Raw genomic sequence first — 13594 nt, forward strand, 5'->3', positions numbered from 1 at the left:
CACACACACACACACACACGTTGACTGAATATTTTGATTCAACACGGGTCTTGTGATGATATCCACATCTATGTTCATGTTCACACATACACACTCACATACACAATGTATCCATTACACAGTTTCTGTAGGCTGGGGATTTGCTTATTGTGTGTCTCTGTGTGTGTTTAAGTGCAAGAGAGTGAGTGGTTAACCAGAGATGTGTCACTGGCGCTGTGTGCAGACACTGAAATCATGGGAAATCCACAGCCCAGTTCATTCTACATTAATCTTTACTAGAACAACCAGCAGCTCTCACAGCAGGCCCCGTATTGTAACAAAAGCCTGGCTGCTTCAAACTCTTTCCGGAATATCGAACATTCAGGAACATCCCACTCATTCTGGAACATCAAACCTACGACAGACCATGCTGAACAATAATGAACTACTGCACAGTGTGTAATTTTTCTCTTCTGTATATACACAGTGCACAAACATAGACACAAACACACCAAATCCATGCTGTGTGTGTCTGTATCCCATGTGCTTAAATGGTCTAATTATTGTTTCTGTTCCACGCAGGCCGCTTTCAATTAACTCCACACACACCCACATGCGTATGCATACACTCACACCAACACACACACACATAATAATCATTTAAGAGAGCCAGCACACCCACACACACACTAAAATACCCCACAGAAATCTGGAACAAATATACAATTAAAGCATCTGCCAGAAATGAAGGGAAAAAAGAAAGAAAGCAGAAAGAACAGGAGAGAGAAATAGAAAATGAGGGCAGTATATGTTTATACATAAATGTTTCGTAGTAAGAATAATATACTTAAAAACTAATTAAAAATGTTAAAAATCGTATATACTTATTTAAAATGAAAAGGATTAGGAACATTTCCATTGTACTAAAGAGAACATCAAAGCTTTAGCCATAATGGCAAAGCATTCAACATAAATTAAAAAAAAAAAAAAAAAAGCTCCCACACTTCAGATGGCATTTTCCCAGTGTCAGCTAAGACCCCAGTGTGACACTCAGGCTTGCTGTAGTTTCCAATACAGCTCACAGTTGAGTGTGAGTGAAACTGGAGTTTCAGATATCTGACAGGAGTGCACAACATTCACATATGGAAAAAGAAAACATCAACAGTTATTACTGAGCCATCTCAGCCATGTTTAAGCATTAATGTTTCACTACATTACAATGTCCTACTGTATTCAGGTCCATACAGATGTAGTTAATAAATTTAAGAAATAAAATCAACTGTACAATCCTGGTCTATTCATATAATGAACCCCCCCCCCCCCATAAACACACAAATATTAGTGACCACACTGGACACGTTTTGCAGCTGGTGTCTGATCAAGTGTTCTTTAACAACCAGACAGTTCACAATAATGCTTCATTTCTTTTCTTTTTTTTTAATGAGACTTTGTAACCATTAGCCTCAAAGCACATCTGGAGTAGACAGTTCACTTCCTCAATTAGCTGGTGTGTGTGTGTGTGTGTGTGTGTGTGTGTGTGTGTGTGTGTGTGTGTGTGAGAGAGAGAGAGAGAGAGATACTGAGGAAGTGGTTTTAACATAACCACATCTTCCAATCACTGACTGCTTGTGGCAATGACTGTGTGTATGTGTGGTTGACAGTATGAAAAGCCACTAAGATATAAAAAAAAAAAACAATAACAAAAACTATATCAACTACACTGAAAAAAAATTGATGCAGTGAATTTCCGTGATAAATGTACTGACTTTTATTTACTGTTTCACATGCTTCATAGTATCCAACTGATGTTCAGTCTAGGCATACATGATTCAGAACGTATGTATGTATTATGTACAAACAGAAGCTACACTGTAAGATGAGTTAATTTTAATATTAACACTGGTGGTATAACATTTGAGGCAAAGTGGCAGAGTAGTTTTATTGGAGGCTAGCAAAGACTCAGGGTCATTACAAGCAGAAATCAAAACAGGCAATTCCTTATCAAAATCCAATATGAAAGCAAAGGGTTATCAAAGGAGATCAATTATAAACTTTGTAAATTCACCCAGAAATAAAGGCTTTGATATAAGGCTGTTAAGCAGTCCAGGAATTACTGCAGGTGTGTGTGGGTGAGAAGGGGTGGAGCCAGGGAGGAGCCTGAGCAAGAACAAACTCTAAGCTCAATATAGTCAGAGCACTGTTAAATGTCTCTTTTTTAAAAATAAAACTTTACCACTTTAATATTTAGCTTTGTCAAAGTTGCTTTTGAAAATTTCTAAATGACTAACCGGCTGAGAAGCATGACTGTATTCACTGACTTCATTCAGTGTAACAGAATGGCATCCTTTTCTTCTTTCCCTCTCTCAATAAAGGGACAGTTACTGATAATGAATGTGCTGACAATACCTTGGATGGCCAGATGAACATGATTACAAGGTATTAATATCCTGCTCCCTTGATCTGGGAAACGAGTGAAATGTGTATGTGTGAATGAGAAAGAGAGATCTTGTAATAACTTTGGAATGACTGGAATAGACTCTCTCTCTCTCTCTCTCTCTCTCTCTCTCCCTCTCCGTCTCTCCCTCTGTCTCTCCCTCTGTCTGTCTCTCTGGGTGTTGAGTGCTTTATGTAATTGAAGAGCATATGTGGCACACAGGAGGAATATCCTGAGTGCCATGATTTAATAACATAGATGTGGGTGCTCAGGTAGCAATTACACACACCCAAGATAGTGATAACACACTGCAGGCCTAGGCTACATCACTTTCGCATTTCTTTGAGTGTCAGGGCTGTCATCAAGTATGAAGGATTCTGATAAATGCAATGCTAACATGTCAGCACACGATTTGGATTATAGAGTGTGCAGTTCAGCAACAGACAGAGGCCCAAAAAATGCACAAGTGTCACTGCATGGTTTAAAATAATCTATTTTCTATTCTAGGTTGCAAATACTTGAGTTTATATATTACTCTGGGGAGGTTTCTAAAGGAAAGAACAAAGGGACAATTCCTCTATTATATCTGTAATATCACAACAAGATCTTGGGACTTAGTAGAGATTTCATTACAGTCAAACAATGATCTTAGATTTGCCAAAAATAAAACCATTGTTCAGCAAAAGAGCTAAACTCTAATGTTTTAGAACATATAATTAGTTACATATCAAGAATCCTGTCTCCTGAGCAATGAAATGTTCCTCTTAAAGTGTTAAGTGTATTTCAGCAGCTTTAATTACAGCTGAAAGATAACACTGTTGCAGACAATGAGAGACTGAACCTAAAATGCTTTAAGACTTTGATCAAACAGATCAGGTAAAATTACAGCATACAAAAATTACAGCCTTCTTAAGAAACATAGGAGTGACTGGCGACTCTGAAGAGCAAACCAAGGGCATTTCACTGATTAAGGTGGTTATGTATGAATAACTAACTATTATATATGTATACACACACACACAAACACACACACAAACACACTAGACTCAGAATACCTGTGGGGGTACTGACCATTGAAGAAGGTATAGGGTGAACTGGGAAAAAGAAGGTATGCCAATCCACCTACCAGCGCGTGTATTTGGGCCATGAGAAGAAACCGGAGCATCCGGAGGAAATCCACCCAAACACAGGGAGAACACACCAAACTCTTCACAGAGAGTCACCTGGAGTGAGGGCTCAAACCCACAACCCCAGGGCCCTGGAGCTGTGCGACTATCTTACATATCTATTTTAATTGGAAAGCTGTCTCTTTTTTTTGAGATAAATGGTCCAAAGAGATGACCCAAAGTTGCTAGGATTACATTTTATATCTGAAAAAATATTTATATATTAAAAATGCTTTTGTAAATGATAAATGGTTTCATTCTTACTGCAACAATATACAGAAAAATAAGTAAAAAATAGCTTGACACAGGTATGTACATTAACACAGAATCAAACACTGAGAGTCTCTGTAAGTCCCTATCATCACTAAAAAACTAGAGTCCACTCTATTCACCATTAGCTCTCCACAAATGCAGTGTAGAGTGTTCAGCTTCTGCTGCACAGTGCAAGACCATCCACTAGAAATGTCAGAGTGGCAGGGTGTCTCTAATGAGGCGAGAAAGAGCAAGAGGAAAGGGAAGCAGTCAAATGAGACTCCAGAGAGAAGCAGCCAATCAGTAGAACAGAGCTAGCAGCTTGTGCATGTGAGTGTGTGTGTGTGTGTGTGTGTGTGTGTGTGTGTGTGTGTGAGCTCCACTTTGTCTCAACTTACAGGGAATATATTTACCTAACCAACACACTACCCCCTCACCCCTGTACTCCACTTGCCCCCACAACCTGGTGTCAGGTCTTTCACCTCTTTATTCCATAATGAGATTAACTGAATTCAATATCTGAATACAATAATAAATCTCTTATTTGACCATAAAGTGACTATGGTTATGCCTTACATTACACGATCCTACCAATTTTGCGGTAGTAAAAGATGCCAGTCTTCTGTGAAGGATTTACACAAGACCTTGGAACACTGCTGTGACAATTTGATTGACACAAGGTCATTACTGAAATTAGATATTTATGTAGGATCGTCAGTTCTGAAAAACACTCACAACTACAACTTGTCCCTTTTTGACTGATGTTACTAAAAAGATGATTTAAGTTACTAGATTCCAGAATTTCTAAAGTAAAGAATATATTACTAGGTGATAATTAGCTTACATACTTAAATATAACAAGTCACTAGTGGTTTCAATATATAATTCTAGTTATAACCTTTGATTCAAGCTTGAGGCTGCATTTTGTGAAGTCCTATATTTACTAAGTAGTGACAAACATTCATCCAAACATTGTTTAGGAAAGTTAAGAAGTGCTTTTTTTACCTCCACATTTTGTAAAAGTGTATAATGTTGAATTTGTTTAAATATAGACAGAAGCACAGTCCAAATATTTCTACAGTGCAACATCTTCAGCTGGACTTGATGTTGGCTCTCACTGCAGCACTTGATGAGCCTCATTGCTTTACTGCAGTTGACCTTAAGGGAAAGTTATGAGAATATCCTGTAGCTTCAGGCCTCACAGGACCCTCAAAATTCCCCTGTCCAGAAAAAGAGGAAGAGGCATTCTTCAAAAACACTCACAGAGGAGCTTGGAATATTAGTATCCCCAATGGCCCGATTAACCTGACTACCACTTTCTGTGACATTTCCAAACACACAAAAGAGAGAGAGAGAGAGAGAGAGAGAGAGAAGAGAAAACAATGCAGCTAATACAGATTAGTCTAAATAGACTGAGTTGCTATGCTTAGTGAATACTGACTGCAATTATACTGATGAATGAGGAGATCACAGAATGTCCACATGGATTCATAAAGAACCAGTCCTCACATCAACCCAACAGTGAACCACGGTGAAATGTGAGACAAAGTGGCAGCGATGGAAGACATGCTAATGTTCCTGGTTGTTTATGGTCTGTAAAGAGAGCCTAACTCAGCAGGGGATGTACTCAAAATGGGGCTAAAACTGAAGTAGTATCCAGCCAGGCAACCCTCACAGTGATATGATTTTATTAAGAATCGTTAGTAAATTCATTTTAGAGTTCATATAATCATTTTGGTGATATGAAATGATTATAAAATGATATATAAGAAGATATGAATTTATACTGACCAAAAATACATATGCATACTTTACTGAACCATAACAGTTATATTCAGTTTTATTATTTTAGAATTAAATGTAGTTGATTCATCTTCTTAATACACATGCATTATGATACATAAAAGCATATTTACAGTCCTACAGAATTACACAGCCTCTGAAATTTTATCTCATTCTCAGTTCACTCAGGTCACCTGCTTCTGCTACTTTTTGGCACTTTGGCTATTTCAACTTTTAAAAGGTTCTCTCTCCCCCAAATCTTTCAGCTCATCAGACCAAAACCAGAGCCCAAATCAAACTCAGTCATCCAGCACTTCAAAGAGAGTGGATGAAATGTAAGATGGAAGAAGAGAACTGGGAACAAAGGGAGGCCAAGATATGATATGATATATCACCAAAGATGTGAGAATGATTTCAGAGCGTTTAAATCAGATTGGAGAATACAGGGATCAGCAAAGCTCAACTAATCACATCTGACAGATGTATGGTACAGACAGAGAGACAGAGAGAGAGAGAGAGAGAGAGAGAGAGAGAGTTAGAATGAGAGAGAATGAGACAGGAAAAAAAGGGGAAGGGAGAGTCAAGTCACATTTATTTATGTAGCACATTTTATACACAGGCAAGTCAGTTATTTACATATGAAGAAGACAGGAAAAAAGGCAGGACAGAAAAACATAATAAAAAACATCTTAGCTAAATAGAATTAGAGGAGATAAAAGAGCATAATTAAAAATATCATAATATGAGGCATTTGAGGATTTTGCATTAAGAGCCAGTTGAAAGAAATACCGTTACAGAAGTGATAGAAGGTTCATTTGAAAAAAAAAACTGGGACAGATTAATTGCAGACTAAGAGACAACGAAAGAAAGAGAACGGCTGCACAATAGAAAGTGTAAGGGAGAGTGACACAGAAAGAGAGAGTATAAAAAATGAAGTATTATATATTAAATATGATGAATGAGGATTGTGTGTGTGTGTGTGTGTGTCTGTCTGTAATTGAGGGAAAGACAGTCAGAAGAAAGAGCTGGTAAAGGTACTGGGATGTTTTCATGGCCCTGTAAGGCCTGAGAGCCTGAAGCATTTGTGTTGTTATGGAAACAGAGCTTGTCTTGAGTGAGGTGGTTTGTGCTGACTGAATTTTTGTGGGTGGAGCCGGCAGAGTGTGAGTGCTCTGATTGGATCTTAGGAGATGCTAACTGGGGTTGTTATGGAAACACGTGCCAGAATAACTGCGGCACATTCTGCAGTTTAACGTCCTGACAGGGCTCTCTTCACATTGCAGCGTGCACACACACACACACACACACACTGTAGTGTATAAGTCAATGTTAATGGGACAGTGACACATTTTTCTTGTTTTGACTAATTTTTCTTATTTTAATTCTTCTTGTGTTTTTTTTTTAAATACATTTTATAAATGTTTACATACCATCACTGGTAGGAACATCAGATGGTATATACATGGAAAACACTGGATATCAGCAATGACCCACAATTCTTACATCTTTGCAGATAAATATAATTTTATAAATCTATGCAGTAATCCTTTGCATGTTATTCTATGTGTAATCCTATGTAATAACCCATAGATGTTATTACAACAAGGGATGGTGTGCATTTTGCCTGGGGGCACTTTAGCTTTCAGGGTTTTTTTCTGAATTAAAGGTTCAGCTCTTTAGTTTGCACTGTATCATCAAAATGATTATTTCATCTAAAATCTAGTGTGCTACAGAGTTGAGCCAAAACAAAAACTGTCACTGTCTTTACTTACTGCACTAAACACAAATGGAACAGAGTTCAAGGGGAGATTATAAAAAAGAACTTTAATCTCTCTCTCGCACACGCGCACACGCACGCACGCACGCACGCACGCACACACACACGCACACACACACGCACACACACACGCACACACACACGCACACACACACGCACACACACACACACGCACACAAAACAATGCTCTCTCCAGCAGATGGTAATTAATTCTCAATGGAATTGTGAGGATTTCCCTTCTCAGATGAGAGAGAGGAACTCAGATTCATAAAAAATGACACTATTATCACACCTCAAGAACGCTGCTCAAAGTTTAAACATTGTTTAAATATATAAAGCTTTCATATATTACAACAGTAGTCAGTGTTTTTTTTAATAATTTAAAAAGACATAGTTGGGACATATATAGTTTGGTGCTCTAATGTACAATGATGATTATAATACATTATTAAAGATTGAAGATTAAACTTGTTAAGACATAAGCGAATCATTCTGGGTGGTTTGAAGCAAAATGCTACAATGTAGAGTAAGAGTCAGAATAGTTCATAGCAGTGGCGATAAAAAAAAACTGATGTCCAAAAAGTGGAATATATGGTTTCAAATGTGTTGCCTGCTGAGAACATTTTCAGCTTTACCACCATTTATGGTTATTTAGGTTATTTAGGAGATATGTAGGTTCGCTGGTCAATTTGTATAATAAAGGAGCAAAGAATTGCATACATTTTGAGCATAACATAAAAGTGTGTTCATTTCTTAGCAATAAACCATATCACATTAATTGGGAATAACTAGGTTCGGTAAAATATTGTAAAATTCTGTGGCATTCTAGTTAAGTATATAAAAGCAGGTAGATATATGAGGCCCTGTAAAGATGTTAAGAAGCCCAGTTGAGTTTTAGCTGCATGGGAATCCCTTCACAAAAATGCAGTTGCACATATTTTCTGCTGGTATATGCCCCATTAACAGCAGTACTGGCTCCAAGTTGGCAGGCTCAGATTGAGTGTTTATTTTAACCCTGCTGGACGCAGGTGACTCACCTGCACAAGTAGCTCCAATTTCCTGTCATCCAGGAGATGGACCTGACATCGCCGCCCCTCTGTCATCTAGATAGATAGATAGATAGATAGATATCGAGAGAGAGAGAGAGAGAGAGAGAGAGAGAGAGAGAGAGAGATTAGAATGTGCCTACAAATTTCACAGCAGGATGAAATCAACTGTAAATATTGGGTCATACAGACAAGACAGAAATAGAAACTCCCCTGGCACACACACATGCATGTCCACCCATGCATACACAGACATACAGACACACACACACGAACAGGGACCCCCACTTAGGTACAAGAATTCAGTCTCATTTATACTACACCTCATACGCCCATGATGTCTAAAAATGTCTACACTAAACAATGTCCCGCATCAGGGCTGACAGCCTTTATTTTAGCTCACTTCACTTACAATCAGGCACTTGGCTTCAAAACACTAAAAATAACCAGTGTACTTCAGAACAAAATAGAGGATATTGTCCCCGTTTGGATACCATCATGAATTAAGCATATTATTATCTTCTCAGTCTTTGTGCTACAGGCAGAATAATAACACATGATGTCATAACAGCCTCCACACGTACATACAAGGCACCACTCACTCTGACTGTTGTACATATAAATGATTTGGATTCAGGGCACTGTGTGAATATCCCATAAAGCTTCCCAAATGCAGCATTCCCACAATGCATTTTTTTTCTCAATAAAAAATAAAAATATTGGCAACAGAGGAAAACTCATTTCCAAATAACTGATCTACAGAAGAATGTTCTGACTGCCTTTCAACAATTATGTCAAAATATCACCTATTTCGGAGCAATTATGCACTATATAAAGAAACATAAAAAAACAGACTGAAAGAACAGCCAAGTAAGATGTCACCCCGCTGTACTTAGAAAGGTAACATTTCATCTTAAGCGGGTGTTCACTGTAAAATTTAAAGCCTCACTCAGGAATGACCAAAGCCACAGCCACTGCAGGACAGCTCAGCATTTCATAACAGAGGGCATGGTAAACATGATACAGCACTTTTCACTAGAGCTTTTGTTACTGTTCCAAACCCTTTGTTGTCAGGGAGCTGAAACTGGCCATCAAATGCAACAATTCCTGATTGGGGTTTTAAACAAACAATGTTCTACAAGTTTGACTCAAACAAACATAAAACTTTTACAAATCCCCGAGTGTGTCTGATTCATGTGGCTGCTGATTTAATCGACACCCTGGACCCTCAGGGCTCAGATGGGCTAGTTTACACCCATCAATAAAACTCAACTACTGATCAGTCACCCAGAAACTAGCCTTCAACTGCCCACTCAGCTATAAAACACACTCAGAATATTTGTGTAGTCAGCCATGAGCTGCATGCTAACCATCTGTAAACTTAGCTTGGAGATGCAGCCTTTAAGCTGAGTCTTCTTAACTTCTTTTTTGGCCGTCTGATGATGAAGATAACCCCAGTGACAGCTAAACTGAACAGACCACCAACTAGGCTTTAACTATCAATAGATTGACTTTACTGTGCAGGCCTGCCATGGCTGCAAACAAGCTTCAAAAACTGAGATGTGCCTAGGGGGTTAAGTTTAAAATGAGGCAACAGAGAAACTCCTGCAAAACTGAAAAAAAAAATAAATAAATAAAAATCTCTACATTGTGTGTGCGCGCACCTGTGTGTTTGCTCAAACGTCTTTTGCTACCTGCACATGGAACTGCTATTACAGCTTGCTTCCTTCGCAATAATTATGCAAGTCAACAGTTTAAAAATAAGAAAACTAAATCAATAACTAAAACCTACGATTGCATTGTTTTATTTCTTAAGAAAGGTACATTTATTAATAGAATAAACCAATACAGCTAAGAGTTTTATAAAAATCTGTTAGCACCCAATTAGCTGCATATTACTGCATTGTTTATGAAGCTGATGTTTAAAATCGATTGTTTTTATATTAATGCAGTTGGTCAGTGTTTTAGAAGCATTGCTGAACATTTATAAAAGGGAAGACATTTCTGAGGAGACTGTATCAGGGAAGGCAAAGTGGAGGCAAGTTAAAGGAAAACAGGACTTTCTCAAGCTGGAGGCCAGTAATGTATTAAAGAGAAAGATGCCTATCAGAAGCACAAGACTGATAAACTCTCAAAGCTATCACAATCACAAAACAGAACTTTAATAGAAAGGTAAAGGTGTTCCTGTTCATCTTTTCACTGTGAGAACACAACTCAACTAATTATCTAAATTGATCTGAAGCTGTCAAGACACTGTTACTAGGACTCAGCATCAGTAAATGTGTCTGTTGTTATAGAAGCTGAAGAAAAATATCCCCATTTGTTTGTAAAAATTAATGCGTCCAAAAGAGAGTGTGTTCTCTCAAAGAAGGCCAAACTAAACAATATTGTTGTGGGTTTTGGGTACTTTTCATTCAAATGTGTTTTCTACTTTATTCTGATGTTTAAAAAGAAATAACTGAATGGTCACACTGTCTGTAAATTAAGTCATAAATGCTCTCTGACCCATGCACAGTACTCTATAAGTGTGTTTTCTGACTGCTGTAGCTGTGTCAAGCTGTATCGTAAACATCCTGAGAGTGGGCAGAAGAGGCCATCACAAAACCTGAGGGCAGGATCACAGCGATGTGATTAGAAAGCAAGCCTAGTGTGGCATTATTTGTTTGACAAATCAGCTAAGGCAGACAGGGCTTACACAAAATTCAAACACATGCTGATACTGTGCCTTTCTTTTCCATCCTCTTGCTTGTTCCCTTGGTTTTTCTTCTGCAGTTCCTGTAATGTGATTTTTTACTCTGGCAATCCTAAACCCTCATCTACGTCTTACTCATCCTTCAGCATGAAATATCTCATTCCTTCCGTCTTTCTTTCTCTTATGTCTCCTGTGGACATGAGCGAAAAGCCACTCGCTGCCACACACACTCATCTAACCCTTTTTATTCTATCCCCCCCCCTTCACCATATGTAGGCCAAGTTCAAAAGGAAACGCATGAGGGGGAAAGGAAAAAGAAGGAGATTTCTTAAACACTTCAGTGTGGTTGAGTGTGGTGAATGGAGCCAAGACTCATGAACATGTGGAGCTTTCTCTGGCCTCCTTCAGGAAGCCCAGTCCCTAAGGAACTCAAACAATAGGCCTGATAAAAGCAGGACGGCTCACGTTTCCTCCACACTGAGGAAGACTAAGGGGAGGAGGGGGGCATCAGAGGACAAAAACACATCCCTTCATTCTTTTCTTCCTCTTTTTCTAAACATGACCATCTAAACAGCTGGAGACTACACACTGGGTGTGACCAGTCATAATACTTAACTAAATATTAAAAAGGACCTAACAATTTGTGTGTCTGTGTTTGTTTTGGTAAATTTCCAGAATTTGTAAGAAAATGCACAAAGAAAAAAAAGATTTACTTACAACATGCTCCTGGCTTTATAAAGAGCTGTTTTACCAAAGCTACCTCTTTGTTTATTAAATACTGACAGGGAACAACCATGTATGATTATTAAGCTTAGGTCTTGAAGTATTAAGTTTGATTAAAATGATTATTAAGATTAGGTCTCGAAGCCCTACACATTATCACATTAGTGGCATGCAATTCTATTGGTCAGACTTTGATTTATTCAAACTAAAAGTTCAAAAGCTATTTTACCCAGAAGTCCAGTCCAAAACATACCCAGTATCTCTTGAGAATAAGGGATGGTACTTTGGTATTGATGGGAAAGTTTACCGGGTCAGTTTAACAGTTCAAACCTATAAGAAATGTTGCCTGAAATAGCACACATCTGACCTAGGTTCTTCATTATGTTTTTCAGATTTATATTTCTTCATGTGGGGTACTAAAGTGTTAGAAGCTTCTATTAAAACAAGCTCAACATCTAAAAAGGTTTTCCATGCACTTTCTATTCAACACAGATAATTCAATCAAAAAATACAATGTAGGCAGCAATGCTACCTTAACATTTTGAGCAATAGCTGTTTTGCTCACAAAGAACAGATATTTGATGGAAACCTGTTTAATGTTGAGTAAGTACTATTATGAGAAATCTTTGTTACATGCAAGATATACAATAATAATAATAATAATAATAAGTATATAGTGCTTTTCAAGAACCCAAAGCGTATATGTATGACTTTTTTTAGTCTTTCATACCTATGAAAGAGGAAGAGTGCCCTCACAGGATCTTTACATAAACAGCTCTATGTGAGTTTGATACTGACATGTGAAGTGGTGTTTTACTTTCCAAGGAGAAGAAACCTGGCAAATTTCTCTCAGCCATGCTAAAGTTTCTCACCTCTCTCACTGTTTCCCTCCTGTCTTCTACATATATGCTCTTTCTCCTCCCTCCAAGTCACACTTTCTCTTCTGAACTCACACTTAATCCTTTCACTCCTGTGCTCTGGATAACACCTCCATGTAAGATCTCTCTACTCCAGTGCTATCTAGATTTATTTCTTGCAAAGAAACAAATAAACAGTGAAGAATAATCAGAAACTTCCAAACATGATCAACTTCTGAAACTGAATCAGTAGTTGTGTCATCATTATACTGGTCTGTTTCTAAATCTACATGATCCCTTTCAGCTGTCTCCTGTGAGCTTCAACATACTAATTTACGAGAACTAAAATGGCAGCATACACTTAAGGCTGCAACCACATTTTGGACTGGGTTGTAATCATCAGGCCAAGCCAAACTCTCTGACAACTGTAGCCTGGAGTTTGTGAAGCTTAGTAAGTCAGGCTCACAGTTCTGTCTGTCTCTTTCCAGCAATGACTGAAATCAGCCTAAATAACTCTATGCAATTTTTTTAATGTCAGCTCTATCAAAAAGAGGATTCGGTTCAGCCCAGTGCCACACCAGTACTCATTATTTCAAAGTAAACCATGTGTGCTTTGCAGTGCTTAAAGGTTTTACTTGTCAGGTACTACGCTTCGTAGCCTAGTTAGGCTACTACTGGTCCAGAGGGCAATATGTTCTAATATACTCTTTGTGCCCTTAAGAATACAGAATCTTTAAATGTGCAAACTGAAGAGTGAAGTTGGAATTAGAATGATTTATGATCTAGCCAAAAGAGCTGTTTTATGACAAAAGAACTCCCCACAAAACCAAGAGCGCTCCAGTTGTGGGACTGTTTCTCTGGTCCACACCACAGCTAAACATATAAC

The 13594-nt window shown here is 38.1% G+C and overlaps 1 protein-coding gene across 7 annotated transcripts in view; it reads right to left on the reverse strand.

Moving 5' to 3' along the window:
* Window positions 1–13594, reverse strand: part of frmd4a (FERM domain containing 4A) — a 145416-nt gene that overhangs the window by 32395 nt on the left and 99427 nt on the right. For all 7 annotated transcript variants that reach the window (XM_066684572.1, XM_066684573.1, XM_066684571.1 and 4 more), the window contains exon 2: window positions 8428–8493. In XM_066684572.1, coding sequence (XP_066540669.1) covers window positions 8428–8493 — 66 coding nt within the window. The remainder of the gene's footprint in view (window positions 1–8427; window positions 8494–13594) is intronic.

The sequence above is a fragment of the Hoplias malabaricus genome, chromosome 11, assembly GCF_029633855.1.
Source record: "Hoplias malabaricus isolate fHopMal1 chromosome 11, fHopMal1.hap1, whole genome shotgun sequence".
NCBI lineage: Eukaryota > Metazoa > Chordata > Actinopteri > Characiformes > Erythrinidae > Hoplias > Hoplias malabaricus.